Genomic DNA, 21,834 nt, shown 5'->3' with positions numbered 1-21,834 from the left:
AATGTCAGGTCAGCATTATATCACGGTTTGTTATCACAGTGAGAGATAAACCCAACAATGAATGCAAAGCAGCAGGATGGTGCAAAGATTAGCTAAGGTAGAGTTGCTGCCTTGCTGCTCTGGAGACTCGGGTTCAATCCTGACTCCGGGTGCTGTCTGTACAGAGTTTGTACGTTCACCCCGTGATCCGAGGAAACATGTTCCCAATGTTGGGGGAGTCCAGAACAAGGGGCCACAGTTTAAGAATAAGGGGTAGGCCATTTAGAACTGAGATGAGGAAAAACTTTTTCAGTCAGAGAGTTGTGAATCTGTGGAATTCTCTGCCTCAGAAGGCAGTGGAGGCCAATTCTCTGAATGCATTCAAGAGAGAGCTAGTTAGAGCTCTTAAGGATAGCGGAGTCAGGGGGTATGGGGAGAAGGCAGGAACGGGGTACTGATTGAGAATGATCAGCCATGATCACATTGAATGCCGGTGCTGGCTCAAAGGGCCGAATGGCCTCCTCCTGCACCTATTGTCTATTGACCGCGTGGGTTTTCTCCAAGTGCTCCGGTTTCCTCCCACACTCCAAAGACAACCAGGTTTATCGGCTAATTCACTTCGGTAAAAACAAAAACAAAATCACAGTAGATTGTCCCCAGTGTGTGGAGGACTACGTTAGTGCGCGGGGATCGCTGGTCGGCGCGGACTCGGTGGGCCAAAGGGCCTGTTTCCACGCTGTATCTCTAAACTGAGCTAAACTAAAAAGTGTCTTTTAAATGCAAGTGAAAGTGTCTACCTCAAACACCACCTCTGGCAGCTTGTTCTATAAATCCATCAGCCTGTGAAAGACTCACCAACACTTCCCATTGTAGCCTTCCTGCCAACCTGAAATCAAACCTCTCGCTCTCTCCGCCCCTCCCCTGCCTCAGTCGTCCCACTGTGGTTCCACTGTCGTCCTGCTTAGTTTCACTCATTATCACCTCTACAGCCAACAATGGACCATTGTGGGCTCCAACATTCCTGGTTTTGATTTGTCCTTTAGCATATCTTTTATTGCTTTGTTCTTTATACCTCTAGTTCCCCTCTCCCCTGACTCTCAGTCTGAAGAAGGATCTCAACCCAAAACATCACCTACTCCTTTTCTCCAGAGATGCTGCCTGACTCCATCAACTAAAACTCTGGCTTCAGACTGCAGCAGTGAGCCATTTGTAGCAGATGCCCTGGAGATAGCTACAGGGAGAGGTTGAGTATGCTGGGTCTCTGTTCCTTGGAACGCAGGAGGATGAGGGGTGATGTATAGAGGTGTATAAGATCATGAGGTGAATAGATCGGGTAGACGCACAGTAGTGTAAGAAAATAACTGCAGATGCTGGTACAAATCGAAGGTATTTATTCACAAAATGCTGGAGTAACTCAGCAGGTCAGGCAGCATCTCAGGAGAGAAGGAATGGGTGACGTTTCGGGTCGAGACCCTTCTTCAGACGCACAGAGTCTCTTGCCCAGAGTAGGCGAATTGAGGACATAGGGTAAAGTTGAAGGGGAAAAGATGTAATAGGAATCTGAGCCATAACTTTTTCAAAGGGTGGTGTGTGTAAGGAACAAGCTGCCAGAGGAGGTAGTTGAGGCTGGGACTATCGCAATGTTTAAGAAACAGTTAGACATGTACATGGATAGGACAGGTTTGGAGGGACGTGGACCAAAAACAGGCAGGTGGGACGAGTGTAGATGGGACATGTTGGCCGGTGTGGACAAGTTGGGCCGAAGGGCCTGTTTCCACACTGTATCACTCCATGACTTCCCTCCTTTGGCTGAGAATCAGTGCAAGATCGGTTCCCAGCCTGAACCAAGTATTCAAAACTCCAGTTGCAAAGCAGCAAAGAGGAAGTTTTCCCCCACAAAGAGGAAGTGAGAGATCGGGGAGCGCAAGCAATGCAACACCACTAACCCGAGATCAGGCTGCCTGAGCTGAGAGGGCCCCGATCTCGAGGCAGGGGGCCGGCCCACACGCCCGGCTTTGAGGAGGCAACGTGACCAAACCGCCAAGCCCAAACTATTTCTTTAACAGGGCCGCACGGCTAGGGTTGCCAACTTCCTCACTCCCAAATATGGGACAAGGTGACGTCACCGCCCCGCGCCCCACATGACCTCACCCAGCCAGCGGCCATGTGCTCCCACGTATCGACCCACCTCCTGGCCCATTGGTGGAGCGGGAGCACGTGGCCGCTGGCTGGATGAGGTCACGTGAGGTGAGGGGCGGTGACGTCACCTTGTCCTGTATTTGGGAGTGAGGAAGTTGGCAACCCTAATCACGAGGCAGTGAGCCGGCCCACATGCCCGGCTTTGAGGAGGCAACGTGGCCAAACCGCAAAGCCAAAACAATTTCTTTAACAGGGCGGCACAGTGGTAGACCAACTGCCTTGCAGAGCCCCGGGTTCAATCCCGACTACGGGAGCCGTCTGTACGGAGTTTGAACGTTCTCTCCCCATGACCTGCCTGAGTTTTCTCTGAGATCTTCTGTTTCCTCCCACATTCCAAAGACGTACAGGTTTGTATATTAATTGGCTTTGTATACAAGTAAAGTGTCCCTAGCGTGTAGAAACATAGAAACATAGAAAATAGGTGCAGGAGTAGGCCATTCGGCCCTTCGAGCCTGCACCGCCATTCAATATGATCATGGCTGATCATCCAACTCAGTATCCCGTACCTGCCTTCTCTCCATACCCCCTGATCCCTTTAGCTGCAAGGGCCACATCTAACTCCCTCATGTAGGTGTATCGAGTAGTGTTAGCGTGCGGGGATCGCTGGTCTGTGTGGACTCGGTGGGCCGAAGGGCCTGTTTCCGCACTGTATCTTTAAACTAAACTCAAATAACTAAAAGACAGTCTGAAGAAGGGTCTCGATCCGAAACGTCACCCATTCCTTCTCTCCAGAGATGCTGCCTGTCCCACTGAGTTACTCCAGCATTTTGTGTCTACCTTCGATTTAAACCAGCATCTGCAGTTTTCTTCCTACACAAAAGACATTTAATGATTATTATTGGGATGCGCAGCTCCCATTCGCTCGTGATTTACAGGCAATTTGGGCATAGTTGTTCCCCACTGTTTGAGTAGAAGTCTGCAGTAATTCACAATCGACAGCAGCGACACCAACATTGCTGGTTCAGCAGTTTATGGAGGTCAGTTTTGGTTGCCATGGAAATAAACCCATCATCTCCAATTTATGGAAAGAACTAAATCCAACTACGCAGCAGGACCCTGGGCTCAGAAGGTTGCAAATGGTGCCAAAAGTCGGTTCATCAGTTTCCGTAAACTGTCCCTAGTGTGTAGCATAGATAGAACTAGTGTACGGGCGATCGTTGGTCAGCATGGACTCGGTGGGCCGAAGGGCCTGTTTCTACGCTGCATCTCTAAACTGAACTAATTTCCAGCATCCATGGGGGTTTTTTTTTCAACGAGTCATTAACAGGATCGAATTACAAATTTAAAAAAATCCAATCTAATAAATCTTAAACTAATAATCCACAGTAATCCATGGATGGGCTTAGTGTTAACTATTTGTTTCACCTTTAGATGAACCTTCATCTCTCTGTCTGGAATTGGTCTTAGTCAGGATCAAATTGCAGAAAGCGTTTAGTTTAGAAATACAGCGCAGAAACAGGCCCATCGGCACACGAGACCGCACCGAATAGCGATCACCGCACATTAACACTATCCCCCACACACACACACGGGACAATTTACACTTTTACCTGGTAGTCTGAAGAAGGGTCTCGACCCGAAACGTCGCCCATTCCTTCTCTCCTGAGATGCTGCCTGACCTGCTGAGTTACTCCAGCATTTTGTGAATAAATGCACTTTTACCAAGCCAATTTACCTACAAACCTGTACGTATTTGGAGTGTGGGAGGAAACCAAAGATCTCGAAGAAAGCCCCACGTGGTCACGGGGAGAACGTACAAACTCCATACAGACAGCGCCCGTAGTCGGGATCGAACCCGGGGCTGCAAGCGCTGTAAGGCAGCAACTCTACCGCTGCGCCACCGTGCCGCCCCTGAACAAGTGAACAATCTTTATGCAATATATTCTTGCCGAGCGGTCAAATGCAAGATTCATTATTACAGTGCAGTTTTATTTGCTTAGTCTTTGCTATTGAATACAGGAATTATTTCAATAAGTCAGCTTTCTCTTCCCCTGACCTCAGCATCACTCTGTGAGTGCAACTCTCTTGCCCAGAATAACTCACTATTCCTTAATCCTTCCACTGTCTGCTGATATGACACACACAGTAACCTACACTGCAAAGATTATTAAAACCAAAGGTTGGATTTTAAGAATCAGAATTTTTTTTAATTTGCTTGCACGACTTTGTACTTCCGCTATTTGACTTTAGACTTTAGGGATAGTCAAGTCAAGTCAAGTCAAGTTTATTTGTCACATACACATAAATGTGCAGTGCCAAGACAGGCCCTTCGGCCCACCGAGTCCGTGCCGACCAGCGATCCTCACACGCTAGCACTATCCGACACACACGAGGGACAATTTACAATTTACAGAAGCCAGTTAACCTACAAGCCTGTATGTCTTTCGAGTGTGGGAGGAAACCGGAGCTCCTGGGGAAAACCCACGCAGGTCATGGAGTGAACGTACAAACTCTGCACAGCAGCCGTAGGCAGGATCAAACCTGGGTCTCTGCCGCTATTAGGCAGTAACTCTACCACTGCGCCACCAGTCACCACCAGCACCACCGAGAGAATAGCTATTGTAAGGAGGAGGAACATGAGCATTCCTGTACAAGGGTCATTGAATCAACAGCGTGGAAACAGGCCCTTCGGCCCAACTTGCCCACACCGACCAACATGTCCCATCTACCTAATAGACCCCACACTTGGCTGGCGATGGCTGGTGCGTATTTCCCCCTTATCGAGCATCATTCTGCTGTTGGTATTCAAGGCGAGTCGAAGAAGGCTTTCTACTCTCTGGATACAGTGTCGGCACCTAGCAACCCCTTAATATCCTGGAGTCATACAGTGTGGAAACGGGCCCTTCGGCACAACATGCCTATGCTGACCAACATATCCCATCTACACTCGTCCCACCTGCCTGCGTTTGGCTCATACCCCTCTAAACCTGTCCTATCCTAGTACCCGTCTAAATGTTTCTTAAACGTTGCGATCGTACCTGCCTCAACTACCTCCTCCGGCAGCTCGTTCCATACACACACCACCCTGCGTGTGAGGTAAGTGTGCATGCATTGCTTCAATTAATCATTCCCCATGGAAACCATCTTCAACAACTTCCACGACGAGAATGTGATCAAGGCTTCACGATTTTATATTATAAACAAATACACAAACTTTGAACTGAAAATGTCCAGGCCTGGGTAGAGTGGATGTGGGGAGGATGTTTCCACTAGTGGGAGAGTCTAGGACCAGAGGTCACAGCCTCAGAATTAAAGGATGTTCCTTTAGGAAGGAGATGAGGAGGAATTTCTTTAGTCAGAGGGTGGTGAATCTGTGGAATTCTTTGCCATAGAAGGCTGTGGAGGCCAAGTCAGTGGATATTTTTAAGGCAGAGATAGATAGATTCTTGATTAGAACGGGTGTCGGGGGTCAATGGGAAGAATGCAGGAGAATGGGGTTAGGAGGGAGAGATAGATCAGCCATGATTGAATGGCCTTGAAGGGCTGAAATGCCTAATTCTACTCCTATCACTTATGATGTTATGATCTTATGCAGATGCTGGTTTATACCAAAGATTGACACATAGCCAGGCACAATCTGAAAAAGGGTCCTGACCCGAAACGTCACCTGTCCTTTTTCCCCCAGAAAAGCTGCCTGACCTGCTGAGTTACTCCAGCACCTTGTGTCTATCTTCTGTATTAACATAGAAACATAGAAAATAGGTGCAGAAGTAGGCCATTTTGCTCTTCGAGCCATTCAATGTGATTGTGGCTGATCATCCACAATCAGTACCCCGTTCCAGCTGTCTCCCTATATCCCTTGAATCCGTTAGCCCGAAGAGCTACATCTAACTCGGATATAACTTTTTCAGTTTGATTATACCAAATACAATTTAAAAAGAGAAAAAAAAGTGCTTTCTCTGAACCTTATTGAAGCATAAAGCTTCTCCTTCCCTGCCCTTATCCTCTGAGTCTCTAAGCAATACTTTCAGGCTTTGCGTGAGGGGTTAGTTTTGTTGCCTGACCCTGTCTGTACAATGCTCCCAGGCTCTATGCCCTCATCTATTAAGGCAGCCGATTATTCAGCTTCATCAAAATTCCACCCCAGCAGTAATTGCCCAGGGAGTGAATGTACTCTGATAATTATTCATGAGCTGAGCAGTGGGCCACAATACAATTCTCAGCCACAGACTTTAATTAGTTCCATTATGAAGTGCAGTTATTTTGTGTTGGACAATATGTACATTATCCAGGAGATACACTCTGTGGAATTACAAATACTGTGGTGGAAGGTCTTTTGTCTCGATCTCTCTCCCAGTTTATCCCTGCTTCCTATTTATTTTCACAGGTTCATAAGTGATAGGAGAAGAATTAGGCCATTCGGCCCATCAAGTCTACTCTGCCATTCAATCATGGCTGATCTATCTCTCCCTCCTAACCCCATTCTCCTGCCTTCTCCCCATATCCCCTGACACATGTCCAAATCAAGAATCTATCTATCTCTGCCTTAAAAATGCCCATTGACTTGGCCTCCAGGGCCTTTCTGCGGCAATGAATTCCACAGATTAAACTAATTTAATCTAATGAATTCCACAGATTAAACTAATCTAAACTAAACTAATGGTAACACATGGGCACAGTGCCCACTATTTATTTCACCTTTAGATGGACCCTCGCCTCTCAATCTGGATTTGATCTTAGTCAGGATCAAATTTGTTCTAAATTGCAGAAAGTGAACAATCTTAATACAAAATAAATTTGTGAACTTTTTTAGGATTTTTAAATCCCAATTAAAAAAGAGGAATAAAAATTAATATTTTTTAATTCGGAATTAAAAAGAACTCATTTCGAAGTTCTAATAATTAGCCATTAGAAATAATAATTTAGAATGATATCCAATTCCCATAATTAGCGATTCCCCCGATTCCCAAATATGGGAATTCCTCCAATTCCATATATATTGGAATTCCTAATAATTAGGAATTAGAAATGATTCTAAATAATTAGAATTATTAGAAACTATCTTGAGAATAATAATTGTAATAATTATTTCTAACTCCTAATTTTAAAGACTCCCTAATTTAGGAATTAGAAATTCGAGTTTCTAAAACACGCATCCTATTTTTGGATCACTGAACACAGATAGTGAAGATGTTAGAAGTGAGGTTATATTTGAAGAGCGCTAGAAAGTAATTCTCAGATCAGTGTCCAGGGTCGATCTTCTGTACATGGCATTCGATCGCTGCACTTCAACAAGGACAATGTCCGTGGCACTTGGCTTTCTACTGTGAAGAGCCAATGCATGGGACAAGTTCACTCTTCAAGGCTGTGGCTTTCGAGAGGATCACATGTTCTCTCTCACAAACAGCACAGAAATTCTAAGCAGTGCTTCCATATTTAACACTCCTGCACTGTGGATCAGAGGAAGAGAGCACAGGTTCTTTAGAGACCTTTGAGAGATACAGCGCGGAAACAGGCCCACCGGCCCGCTGAGTCCGCGCCGACCAGCGATCACCCCGTACACTCGCACTACCCTTACACACTCGGGACAATTTGCAATTTTACCGAAGCCAATTAACCTACAAACCTGTACGTCTTTGGGATGTGGGAGGAAACCGAAGCACCTGGAGAAAACCCACGCATTCACAGGGAGAACGTACAAACTCCGTACAGACAGCGCCCACAGTCGGGATCGAACCTGGGTCTCTGGCGCTGTAAGACAGCAACACTACCGCTGCGCCACTGTGTTGCCCTAGCAGGTCTACAGAAAAATTGGTCTACAATTCTGCCTTCAGTACTTTTATATTTAAAGTGGTAGAGTTGCTGCCGTACAGTGACAGAGACTCCGGTTCGATCCCGACTATGGGCGCTGTCTGTACGGAGTTTGTACGTTCTCCCCGTGACCTGCGTGGGTTTTCTCCGGGTGCCCCGGTTTCCTCCCACACTCCAAAGACGTACAGGTTTGTAGGCTAATTGGCTTGGTATAAATTGGCCCTAGTGTGTGTAGGATGGTGCTAATGTGTGGGGCTGGTCGGCACAGACTCGGTGGGCCGAAGGGCCTGTTTCCGAGCTGAATCTCTAAATCAAAAATCGGGCCAGTCATCGCACTGTATCTCTAAACTAAACTAAACACTAACAGCAGCAAACATGACAGAATGGTAACAGGATGCAACTTGGCAAACACCCACAGTGGCATTTGGACATGTAAACAAAATCTCGTTCAGAAAGTTGGGCTTCAAGGATTGACGATGGGACGATTGTTAACGGGCTTCACAAAAATGGAAAAGCACCTGGAAAAGCTTCTTGAGCCCAGAAGAGTAAATGTGGGCAGAAGCAGCCATGGTGATTAATTGTAAGACAGCTGTAAAATTCCTCAAAAGGTCCCCAGGGAACCTGAACATACTGCAGTTCTGCACAGTGTACGGCCATGGAATTGCCTGCTTGGAGATGGATAAGGATTCTTGTTCCGGCTAAGATCAATTAAGTGGCCGACTTTGAACTTCAGCTTCAGAAAAAGTCTCCTGTGGACAGGAAATTAAACCTGCTTTTAGAAGTGCTACTCAGTTATTCTGCTCAGATTTCCTGAACCAGAGACAGAGAGAGAGACAGAGAGAGAGGCAGAGAGAGACAGAGACAGAGAGACAGAGACAGAGACAGAGACAGAGACAGAGGGAGGGGGTAAAAAAGAGCTTGATGGCCAGACACAATTCCCTTAATAAATATTGATGGATTTATGCAGGAAAGCCAACCGTGAAGAGGAGGAGAGTTAAATAAATAGCAAATTAAATTAATTTGCTCTGTCAGGAGTTACTAATAAAATACTAAAGTCATGGAGACACACAGTATGGAAACAGGCCCTTCGGCCCAACTTGCCCACACCGATCAATATGCCCCATCTACACGAGTCCCACCTGTCTGCGTTTGGCCCATATCCCTCTAAACCTGTCCTATCCATGTACCTGTTCAATTGTTTCTTAAACGTTGGGATAATCCCTGCCTCAGCTACTTCTTCTGCAGCTCATTCCATACACCCACTACCCTTTGTGTGAAAACGCTACTCCTCAGTTTCCTATTACATCTTCTCCTACCACACTTCAAAACAGAGTCTGAAGAAGGGTCACCTATTCCTTCTCTATGAGACGCTGCCTGACCCGCTGAGTTACTCCAGCTTTTCATGATACCTTCGATTTGTACCAGCATCTACAGTTATTTTCCTACACACTTGAAGGCCGAGGGTCCTCTGGCCCTCGATTCCCCTACTCTGGGCAAGAGACTCTGCATCTACCCGATCTATTCCTCCGATGATTTTGTACACCTCTATAAGATGTGTGTCCGAATGGTTCTTACTGTGCCATTTTGATGTATCAAGTGTTATTCCACACATGGGCACCTCTTGAGGAAGTGCAAGGGCCGGAGATAAATGGAGAGGTTGGGCAGATTAGGACTTTATTCCTTGGAGAGCAGGGGGTTGGGAGGTGAGCTTATAGAGGTGGATGAAATCATGAGGGAACCAGAAAATGTCAATGCACAGTTTTTTGTCCAGAGTAGGGGGGGAATCAAGAAACAGAGGACATAGATTTAAGTTGAGTGGAGCAAGATTTCAAGAGGAACCCAAGGGGCAACTTTTTTCACTCAGGTGCAGGGAACGAGCTTCCAGAGGAGGTAGTTGAGGGAGGTACTATAACTGAATTAAAAAAACACACATGGACAGGTGCATGAACAGGAAAGGTTTAGATGGAAGATAGGCACAAAGTGCTGGAGTAACTCAGCGGGTCAGGCAACATCTCTGGAGAAAAAGGATAGGTGACGTTTCGGGTTGGGTCAGCTGAAGAAAGGTTCCTACCCACCTGTCCTTTTTCTCCAGAAATACTGCCTGACCCGCTGAGTTACTCCAGCGTTTTGTGTCTGCCATCGGTATCAACTAGCATCTGCAATTCCATCCAACACAAGGTTTAAATGGATATGGGCGGGCGATGCGGACAGATGGCCTGAGAGTAGATGGGGCATCTTGGCTGGCATGGGCGAGTTGGGCCGAAGGGCCTGTTTCCGTGCTGTACCACTCTATGACTGATCTGCCAACAGTATGTTTGCCGCAGGCGTCCGGCTGCTTGCTGTGTTAGAGTTTAAACAGTGAACCTTATTCTGCAGTGATATTCCTCCTCATTTCTTCTGAAATGAAGGGAAGGTTAAAGTTAACACGACAGCGTGCTCTCAGGAAACGTCACTGAATATTTAAGAGTCGGGAGATATTCAGCAGATATCCCTCCCCCTGAAGGTTTGAGTAAAGAAAATAATTTCACGTGGAAAAGTTTAAATGGGCAAATCCAATCAATTATAGAGAGGCTATTTGAAAGAGCGGCCTTTCTCGATTGTTCAGAGAAGTGGAGTTTCCTTTTAAACAATTTTACGCACATAAAATGATTGAACATGTCAGCTGAACTACAAGGCGTGGTCCCATTGATCACACACTGAAATCTGGGGCAGCGGGTTCAGGATTCATTCTACTCGAGAACTAGGTGGTGCAGCGGTAGAGTTGCTGCCCCACACATAGAAACATAGAAAATAGGTGCAGGAGTAGGCCATTCGGCCCTTCGAGCCTGCACCGTCAGTCAATATGATCATGGCTGATCATCCAACTCAGTATCCTGTACCTGCCTTCTCTCCATACCCCCTGATCCCTTTAGCCACAAGGGCCACATCTAACTCCCTCTTAAATATAGCCAATGAACTGGCCTCAACTACCTACTGTGGCAGAGAATTCCACAGACTCACCACTCTCTGTGTGAAGAAATGTTTTCTCATCTCGGTCCTAAAAGACTTCCCCCTTATCCTTAAGCTGTGACCCCTGGTTCTGGACTTCCCCAACATCGGGAACAATCTTCCCGCATCTAGCCTCTCCAGCCCCTTAAGAATTTTATATGTTTCTATAAGATCCCCCCTCAGTCTTCTAAATTCCAGCGAGTACAAGCCTAGTCCATCCAGTCTTTCTTCATATGAAAGTCCTGCCATCCCAGGGATCAATCTGGGTGGCACACCGACCGCCATAGACCCAGGTTCGATCCTGACTACGGGTGCTGTCTGCACGGAGTTTGTACATTCTCCCCGTGACCGCACTGGTTTTCTCCGGGTGCTCCGGTTTCCTCCCACACTCCAAAGTTGAGCAGGTTTGTGGGTTAATTGGACTCGGTAAAATTTGTAAATTGTCCCTGGTGCGTGTAGGATGGTGTTAACGTGCGGGGAATTCGCAGGTCGGGCCGAAGGTCCTGCTTCTGTACTGTATCTTCAAAACATCTCTAAACTCAACTGCAGGGATATTTTAGAGATACAGCGCAGAAGCAGGCCCTTCGGCCCACCCAGTCCGTGCCGACCAGCGATCCCCGCACACTAACACTATGGGGACTACACCTACACACAAGGGACAATTTAAAATTACAATTATACCAAGCCGATAAACCTACAAACCTGTGCGTCTTTAGAGAGTGGGAGGAAACCGTAGTGCCCGGAGAAAACCCACAGCGGTCATAGTAATCAGGTTCGGCTTGTATTCGCTGGAATTTAGAAGATTGAGGGGGGATCTTATAGAAACTTACAAAATTCTTAAGGGGTTGGACAGGCTAGATGCAGGAAGATTGTTCCCGATGTTGGGGAAGTCCAGAACAAGGGGTCACAGTTTAAGGATAAGGGGGAAGTCTTTTAGGACCGAGATGAGAAAGTTTTTTTTTCACACAGAGAGTGGTGAATCTGTGGAATTCTCTGCCACAGAAGGTAGTTGAGGCCAGTTCATTGACTATATTTAAGAGGGAGTTAGATGTGGCTCTTGTGGCTAAAGGGATCAGGGGGTATGGAGAGAAGGCAGGTACGGGATACTGAGTTGGATGATCAGCCATGATAATATTGAATGGCCAAATGGCCTACTCCTGCACCTACTTTCTATGTTTCTATGAACTCGGGTCTCTGGCACTGAGAGGCAGCAACTCTACCAGCTGCGCCACCGTGCTGTCCTCAGTGCTGGAGTAGTACGATTCCAGGATGCTGTTTGTGGGACTTCTCCCCTGCTTGGTTCCTATGTTTCACACACCGCATCGTTAGCGGTAAACTTTCACAAGGACGTAAAAAGAATCACAAAACACGGCGGTCTGCTTTTTCCAAAACACCCAAACGGGCAAGTCCAGAAAGTGAAAAGTTCAAATCAACAAGTTAGCTGGCCGAGAAGTTCATCAAAACAGAAATAACAAACTAATTAGCGGTGTGTAAAATCATGAACGGAATAGATTGGGTAGATGCACAGTTTCTGGCCCAGAGTAGGGGAATCGAGGACCAGAGGACACAGGTTTAAGGTGAAGGGGAAAAGATTTAATAGGAATGTGAGGGGTATCTTTTCACACTAAGGGTGGTGGGTGTATGGAACAAGCTGCCAGAGGAGGTAGTTGAGGTTGGGATTATCCCAACGTTTAAGAAACAGTTAGATAGGTACATGGATAGGACAGGTTTGGAGGGATATGGACCAAACGCAGGCAGGTGGGACTAGTGTAGCTGGGACAAGTTGGCTGGTGTGGGCATGTTGGGCTGAAGGTTTCCACAAAGTGTTTCCACACTGCAGATACTGGTTTACACCGAAGCTACACGCAAAATGCTGGAGTAACTTAGTGGGCCAGGCAACATCTCTGGAGAAAAGGTATGGGTGACGTTTCAGGTCGAGACCCTTCTTCAGACTGAGAGTCAGGGGAGAGGGAGACAAAGAGATGAGGAAGACTTCTTCAACTTATTTACATCGGCGAAACCAAACGGAGGCTCGGTGATCGCTTCGCTCAACACCTGCGCTCGGTCCGCGTTAACCAATCTGATCTCCCGGTGGCTGAGCACTTCAACTCCCCCTCCCATTCCCAGTCTGACCTTTCTGTCATGGGCCTCCTCCAGTGCCATAGTGAGGCCCACCGGAAATTGGAGGAACAGCACCTCATATTTCGCCTGGGCAGCTTGCAGCCCAGTGCTATGAACATTGACTTCTCCAACTTTAGATAGTTCCTCTGTCCCTCTCTTCCCCTTCCCCTTCCCAGATCTCCCTCTATCTTCCTGTCTCCACCTATATCCTTCCTTTGTCCCGCCCCCCTGACATCAGTCTGAAGAAGGGTCTCGACCCGAAACGTCACCCATTCCTTCTCTCCTGAGATACTGCCTGACCTGCTGAGTTACTCCAGCATTTTGTGTCTACCTAAGGTGTGAAAATGACAGAGCAAAGCAGACGATGATAAGGAAATGTAAAATGTTTCATTGTTCGTGAAGTCTTTACCTCCATTGACGAGGAGTCTGCCGAGCATACCTGCTTCCCCTCACCGATGTCGGGACCAGTAAAGCCCAGCTTCCGCCGAACGTAGAACAGCATGTCATCCTGCCGTGGGGCCCACTTCTCCATGAAGTAAGTCGAAAACATCCACGTCCAAAAGACAATACGATCGTCTTTGAAGCAACCTATCGGAAAACAAACAGCGTCTTAATTGGAAGTCAGAAAGACACAAAGAACGGCAGACGATGGGAGCTGGAGAGAAACCCAAAGTGCTGGAGGAATTCAGCGGGTCAGGCAGCATCCGATACCGTACGATAGAACTCTATTTATCCCAGGGGGGGAAATAGGTCTGCCAACGCTCATAAAACACAACAAGATACATGAAACGTGAAATTAAAGTGGCGAGTGGAAAGGATTAGGGAGTGGGGTGGGGGGGAGTCAGTCTACCCCATTGGCAGAAGGGGGAGGGGTTGTACAGTTTGATAGCCACAGGGAAGGAGGATCTCCTGTGGGGTTCCGATTTTTTTTTTGATTTAGAGATACAGCACGGAAACAGGCCCTTCGGCCCACCGGGTCCGCGCCGCCCAGCGATCCCCGCACACACTAGGGACAGTTTTACATATTACCCAGTCAATTAACCTACATACCTGTACGTCTTTGGAGTGTGGGAGGAAACCGAAGATCTTGGAGAAAACCCACGCAGGTCACGGGGAGAACGTACAAACTCCGTACAGGCGGCGCCCGTAGTCAGGATCGAACCAGAGTCTCTGGCGCTGCATTCGCTGTAAGGCAGCAACTCTACCGCTGCGCCACCGTTCAGGCTGGACAGCATCTTGGTGGAACCAGTTTGTTGTTGCCGGGACATTCCCCTCCCCCCAACATGGTGTGCAATTAACATCTGCCAACATGATTCCCAAACACTTTCCTTGCATCCCTGAAACACCTCTTTGCAAATTAAACTAATTCTCAGATTTATGTCCAGATTGAACGAAGTGCTGGACCGCCAGTTGCCGGCAAAAATAAACAAAAAGTGGTCTTTAGTGATACAGGCCCTTCGGCCCACCGAGTCCAGGCCGACCACTGGTCACCCGTTCACACTAGTTTAATGTTGTCCCACTTTCTCATCCACTCCCTACACACTAGGGGCATTCCTACAGAAGCCAATTAACCTCGATTCCCCTACTCTGGGCAAGAGACTCTGCATCTACCCGATCTCGATCTATCTTCGGGATAAGGGAGGAAACTGGAATTTAGAAGGATGAGAGGGGATCTTATTGAAACGTATAAGATTATTAAGGGGTGGGACACGTTAGAGGCAGGAAACATGTTCCCAATGTTGGGGGAGTCCAGAACCAGGGGCCACAGTTTAAGAATAAGGGGTAGGCCATTTAGAACGGAGATGAGGAAAAACTTTTTCAGTCAGAGAGTTGTAAATCTGTGGAATTCTCTGCCTCAGAGGGCAGTGGAGGCCAATTCTCTGAATGCATTCAAGAGAGAGCTGGATAGAGCTCTTAAGGACAGCGGAGTCAGGGGGTATGGGGAGAAGGCAGGAACGGGGTACTGATTGAGAATGATCAGCCATGATCACATTGAATGGTGGTGCTGGATCAAAGGGCCGAATGGCCTACTCCTGCACCTATTGTCTATTGAAACCAGAAGCACCCGGAGGAAATGGTCCCTAGTGTGTGGAGGACAGAACTAGTGTATGGGTGATCGCTGGTCGGCACAGACTCGTTGGGCTGAAGGGCCCGTTTCCACGCTGTATCCCCAAACTAAATTTTCCTTCCAAGACCACTTAATGGAGCCTGGAATGAGAGAGCAATCAAAACCAGAAGCATCCTTCTGCAGTCCGACTTCTTTACTGCGAGGTGATTAAAACGTTAATAAACAACAGTGGACTCATGCTGAGCTGCAAAAGGGAAAGAAGGTTGATTCACTAGAGAGGAAGGACCTGCTCTATATATCCCCGGCACTGAGGTAATACAGGACCAGTAGCCAGTGAGCTGTGGCATCTTGGAAAATGAGAACATGATCTCAACTTGGAGATGACACTGAGAGATGCCAAACATTACAAGGACTGCACGTGTTGTGTGAGAAGTACACATCTTCCACAAAGCATTGCAGAACTGCAGATGCGGGTTTCTACCGCAGATAGACACAAAGTGCTGGAGTAACTCAGCAGATCAGGCAGCATCTTGTTTAACTTCGGCTAGAGATACAGTGTGGAAACAGGCCCTTCGGCCCACCGAGTCTGCACCGCCCAGCGATCCCCGCACACTAACACTATCCTACACACTCTCGGGATGATTTTACACTTATACCCAGCCAATTAACCTACAAACCTGCACGCCTTTGGAGTGTGGGAGGAACCCGAAGATCTTGGATAAAACCCACGCAGGTCACGGGGAGAACGTACAAGCTCCGTACAGACAGCGCCCGTAATCGGGATTGAACACGGGTCTCCGGCGCTGCAAGGCAGCAGCTCTATCACTGCGCCTCGAGCCACCGTGAGACAAAGGGAAGGTGAAGTTTTGGTTCGGGGCCCTTCTTCAGACTGGTCATCTATCATCCTGGACACACACCTCCAGATTCAGGGACAGCTTCTTCCCAGCTGTTATCAGGCAACTGAACCATTCTACCACAACCGGGGAGCGGTCCTAACCTCATCAGAGACCCTCGCACTACCTTTGCTCAGACATTACCTTGCACTAAACGTCATTCCCTTTATCATATACACTGTGGATGCCTCGATTAGGCTTGTATATACTGGAATTTAGAAGGATGAGAGGGGATCTTATTGAAACATATAAGATTATTAAGGGGTTGGACACGTTAGAGGCAGGAAACATGTTCCCAATGTTGGGGGAGTCCAGAACCAGGGGCCACAGTTTAAGAATAAGGGGTAGGCCATTTAGAACAGAGATGAGGAAAAACATTTTCAGTCAGAGAGTTGTAAATCTGTGGAATTCTCTGCCTCAGAAGGCAGTGGAGGCCAGTTTTCTGAATACATTCAAGAGAGAGCTAGATAGAGCTCGTCAGGATAGCGGAGTCAGGGGGTATGGGGAGAAGGCAGGAACGGGGTACTGATTGAGAATGATCAGCCATGATCACATTGAATGGTGGTGCTGGCTCGAAGGGCCGAATGGCCTACTCCTGCACCTATTGTCTATTGATTGTAATCATGTCTGGTCTTTCTGTTGACTGGTTGGCACGCAACAAAAAGCTTGTCACGGTACCTCGGTACACATGCCAATAAACTGAACTAATTACAGTGAAATTAGTTTTTTGCAAGCAGTTCAGTCACAATTCTGCCACACACATAGACACACACATGTGAAGTGCAAGAGTAATAAGTGCACACAAGGATATGTATTCATTCAGTGCACATTAAAAGTGGATTTTTAAAGCAAGTATAACCAAATTTTATTGAGAAATTCTTTTGCGTCGAAATTTTGTTTACCTGATCATACTTAAGGCTGTTCGGCGCAGTTATTTCAGCATGTTCAAGTAATATTTTGATTTGCAAACGTTTATTTATATGAAATGTTTCATTAAGAGAAGCCCCATGCAGCACATTACTCTTCTACGAGAGAGCTGTCTAATTAATATCCTGATCTTTCCCCGTAACCTTGCAAATTTCTAGAATAACTCAGCGGGTCAGGCAGCGTCTCTGGAGAAAAGGAATAGGTGACATTTCGGGCTGCAACCTTTCTTCGGACAGGGTCTCAAACAAGACTCTTCTACATCTGAAGAAGGGTCTCGACCCAAAAAGCCACCTATCCCTTTTCTCCAGAGATGCTGCCTGGCCCGCTGAGTTACTCCAGAATTTTGCGTCTATCTTCGGTGTAAACCAGCATCGGCAGTTCCTTCCTACACCTGCAAATTTCTACTTTGCTTCCGATTAAATCTGTTTCCACCACCTTCTGGATGTTAACACATTGTTAAGAGAAATTTGTTTGTTCCACCATTAGGACTAAAGATTTTCTTTGGCATTTCTCTTAAATCTGCATCCTCCAATTGCTGACGTCTGACGATGGAAATAGAGTCCGCCCATTCCTGGGCAAAACTACAGATATAACCTCATCTTTACCTCAAGGTGTAAACGGAGTTCATTAGTCGCTGTTAATCTGTAAAATTTACCATGCCCCGGTCCAAAATAAAAATGTTATCTTTGATGAGATCCTAGAGACTACTTTCTAAAATCTCATACTGAATGGGCACACCCCTTCTTCATGCCATTCTTGAAGGAGGAAGAAGGCAGAGATCTTATGAGATCACACTGGGCAGAGGCACAGGTAGACAAGAGTTGGTCTTGGAATCATGATCGGCACAGACAGTGCGGGCCGAAGGGCCTGTTCCCGTGCTGAACTGCCCTATGCTCTATACACCCTCTATGATGCGGCCTACAGGACACCATCAACATCGCCAGGCCACCCCCCCTACATCATCAACCCAGTGTTGTTGCCAGGGCAACGGGCCTGTAAAGCCGAGATAAGACTCAATGTTTTTAAGAACGATACTTGAAAGCTACAAGATGGTGCTAGATGGTTGGCGACTATATACACTGCTTCAGAAGACATGCAGGTTTGTAGGTTCATTGGCTTCTGTAAAGTGCCCTTAATATGTAGGATGCAAAAGTTTGATAAGGTAGAACTAATGTATGGGTGATCGATGGTCGGCGTGGGCTCGGTGGGCCGAAGGGCCTGTTTCCATTCTGTGTCTCTCTCTCTCTAAACTAAATCTACTTTTTTATTATTAAACAGTACAATCATTGCACTAATATATAATTGTGCTTGTGTGTAGGATGATTCGAGTCGAGTATAGTTTAGTTTATTGTCACATGTACCGAGGTACAGAGAAAAGCTTTTATTGCGTGCTAACCAGACAGAGGAAAGACAATACATGATTACAATCCTGCTATCCACAGTGTACAGACACATGACAGAGGGAATAACGTGAATCACGTTTAGTGCAAGATGAAGTCCAATCGAAGATAGTCTGAAGGTCTCCAATGAGGTAGATAGCAGTTTAGATTTAGATTTTTTTTTAGATTTAGAGATACAGCGCGGAAACAGGCCCTTCGGCCCACCGGGTCTGCGCCGCCCAGCGATCCCCGCACATTAACACTATCCTACACACACTAGGGACAATTTTTACATTTACCCAGTCAATTAACCTACAAACCTGTACGTCTTTGGAGTGTGGGAGGAAACCGAAGGTCTCGGAGAAAACCCACGCAGGTCACGGGGAGAACGTACAAACTCCGTACAGACGGCGCCCGTAGTCAGGATCGAACCTGAGTCTCCGGCGCTGTAAGGCAGCAACTCTACCGCTGCACCACCGTGCCGCCGCCGACTCTCTGGTTGTTGGTAGGATGGTTTAGTTGCCTGATAACAGCTGGGAAGAAACTGTCCTTTTCACCATATCTAGGCACATGTGACAATAACATAACTATTGACCATTGAGTATTGATTAAGGGCCAGAAATCAAAATGGCAGCGACACGCCAAATATCCCAGGAATCCCAGGTGGCTCAGCGGCAGAGTTGCTGCCTTACAGCGCCAGAGACCCGGGTTCGATCCTGACTACGGGTGCTGTCTGTAGAGAGTTTGTACGTTCTCCCCGTGAGGTTTCCCTGATGCTCCAGTTTCCTCCCACCCTCCAAAGACGTGCAGATTTGTAGGTTAATTGGCTTTGTTTGAAAAATAAATTGTCAATTGTCCCTGGTGTGTAGGATAGTGCTGGTTGCAGGAGAAATCGCTGGTCGGCACGGACCCGATGGGCCGAAGGGCCTGTTTCCGCGCTGGATCTCAAAACCAAGCTAAAAACGCTTCAAAAGACGCCAGCCATCCCACTAAGCTGGGGCTCAATGGAGTAAAACCCAGGCTCCCAGAGGGATGTGTCCAGAGTGTGCTGATCGCTGCCACAATGTGTACAGAGATATCAGATTATCAGCAGGCTGCAGCACTTGCATTGACTGCATCGGCCACACTTCCGACACTGCATGTCCTTCGAGCCTGCACCGCCATTCAATATGATCATGGCTGATCATCCAACTCAGTATCCCGTACCTGCCTTCTCTCCATACCCCCTGATCCCTTTAGCCACAAGGGCCACATCTAACTCCCTCTTAAATATAGCCAATGAACTGGCCTCAACTACCCTCTGTGGCAGAGAATTCCACAGATTCACCACTCTCTCTGTGTGAAAAAAAACGTTCTCATCTCGGTCCTAAAAGACTTCCCCCTTATCCTTAAACTGTGACCCCTTGTTCTGGACTTCCCCAACATCGGGAACAATCTTCCTGCATCTAGCCTGACCAACCCCTTAAGAATTTTGTATGTTTCTATAAGACCCCCCCTCAATCTTCTAAATTCCAGCGAGTACAAGCCAAGTCTATCCAGTCTTTCTTCATATGAAAGTCCTGCCATCCCAGGAATCAATCTGGTGAACCTTCTCTGTACTCCCTCTATGGCAAGAATGTCCTTCCTCAGATTAGGAGACCAAAACTGTACGCAATACTCCAGGTGTGGTCTCACCAATGCCCTGTACAACTGCAGCAGAACCTCCCTGCTCCTATACTCAAATCCCCTAGCTATGAATGCCAACATACCATTCGCTTGCTTCACTGCCTGCTACACCTGCATACCTACTTTCAATGACTGGTGTACCACGACACCCATCGGCCACCATTCAGATAATAGTCTGCTTTCCTGTTCTTGCCACCAAAGTGGATAACCTCACATTTATTACGAGTACAAACTCCATGCAGACAGCGCCCGTAGTCGGGATCGAACCCAGGTCTCTGGCGCTGTAAGGCAGCAACTCTACCGCTGCGCCATTATTTTAACAAAATATTTAAACAAAAACTGACTCTGGTTTCACAGCAGGCAGTGTCACGTCCAACACAGACAGAACCTGTCGAAATCAATTGAATGAGCCAACCTAAATCTGCAAAGTCAATCAGTCACTTCTATATTATTCCCTCAGTATTTATTCCATCCTGCAAGGAGGACACCATATAGAATCAATAGACCACAGCAAACCAATTTACTCTTTGAATAGAACGTGCATTAAACCATTTTGCCTTCAAGCGTTTAACAAATGACATACAAAGAAACAATTCAAGTCGCCCATTTATCACGCGCTGTAGAACTGTCAGGAGCAAGCTACAAAATGCTCGCATTACCCATATCCCCATGAAACTGCGATATTTGCACCTGAAGGGCCAAACATACCAATGTCAACAAAATGTCCACTTCCACACTCTGCAAACACTGGTACTGATCCCACCTCTCGCCCATGTCGATCAGTGCTCTGTGTCTATCTTCAGTGTAAACCACCATCTGCTATCACTGTGAAATCTTCTCAAGGTCTGCCTACTTTGAAGAACAGTTTACAGTTTAGTTTATTGTCACGGAGGTACAGTGAAAAGCTTTCGTTGCGTGCTATCCGGTTAGCGGAAAGACAATGCACAATTAAGACATTTCTTCGACCCAAAACGCCACCCATTCCTTCTCTCCAGAGATGCTGCCTGTCCCGCTGAGTTACTCCAGCATTTTTTTCGTCTATCATTATTTCAATCGAGCCACTCGCAGTATACAGATACACGATAAGGGAATCACGTTTAGTGCAAGGCAAAGCCCGCAAAGATCAAGTCCGAGGGTCACCAATGAGGTAGACAGTAGTTCAGGACTGCCCTCTGGTTGAGTTTGGATGGTGCCATTGCCTGAACTGAAATTCTCCTCCTCTCTCTGACGAGAGTTCTGCAACACCCTCTCTCGCTGCACCGCCTTTGCGATTCTCTTTATACCCTTCCATATCTCTAGTTTACCTTTTCCCCTGACTCTTAGTCTGAAGAAGGGTCTCGACCCGACAAGTACCCCCATTCCTTCCTTCCTGAGATGCTGCATGTCCCGCTGAGTTACACAGGTCTATCTTCGGTGTAAACCAGCATCTGCACTTCCCTCTGATACATTTTGTCTCCTGAATTATCGCCACTTCCCCAACTACAGAAATTCCCAGAGTTAAAGAATTCCGACTTTACGCAAAATTCTCCCATTGATTTCTAAAGCATTTTTCAACATAGTCATCACTTGTTGATTTATGACCGGCTACAGTTTCTATTTCATTGGCATGCTTCTGGTGATTCTAGTGCACGGCTGGATATTTAAGGGCAAACAAGAATTACAGCAAGTGTATGTGGAGAGATACGTACGTACCTGTAGAGAACATGTGAGATAGACACAAAATGCCAGAGTAACTCAGCGGGAACGGCTGCATCTCTGGAGAGAAGGAATGAGTGACATTTCGAGTCGAGACCCATCTTCAGACTGAGTGTCAGGGGAGAGGGAGACACAGAGATAAGGAAGGGTAAGGTGTGAAAACGAGACA

General features: G+C 47.0%; 1 protein-coding gene across 6 annotated transcripts in view; it reads right to left on the bottom strand.

The window, feature by feature from the left end:
* The window catches only part of kiaa0930, a 62,522-nt gene that overhangs the window by 29,626 nt on the left and 11,062 nt on the right, over positions 1–21,834 (bottom strand). For 3 of the 6 annotated variants that reach the window (XM_078416866.1, XM_078416862.1, XM_078416860.1), the window contains exon 2: positions 13,448–13,626. In XM_078416866.1, the coding sequence (XP_078272992.1) occupies positions 13,448–13,626 (179 nt within the window). The remainder of the gene's footprint in view (positions 1–13,447; positions 13,627–21,834) is intronic. The other 3 variants (XM_078416861.1, XM_078416863.1, XM_078416865.1) reach the window with 1 other exon arrangement.

Source organism: Rhinoraja longicauda, chromosome 20 (assembly GCF_053455715.1).
Source record: "Rhinoraja longicauda isolate Sanriku21f chromosome 20, sRhiLon1.1, whole genome shotgun sequence".
NCBI classification, from domain to species: domain Eukaryota; kingdom Metazoa; phylum Chordata; class Chondrichthyes; order Rajiformes; family Arhynchobatidae; genus Rhinoraja; species Rhinoraja longicauda.
Note: the sequence above shows the minus strand (reverse complement) of the source record. Positions and strands in the feature narration are given on the sequence as shown.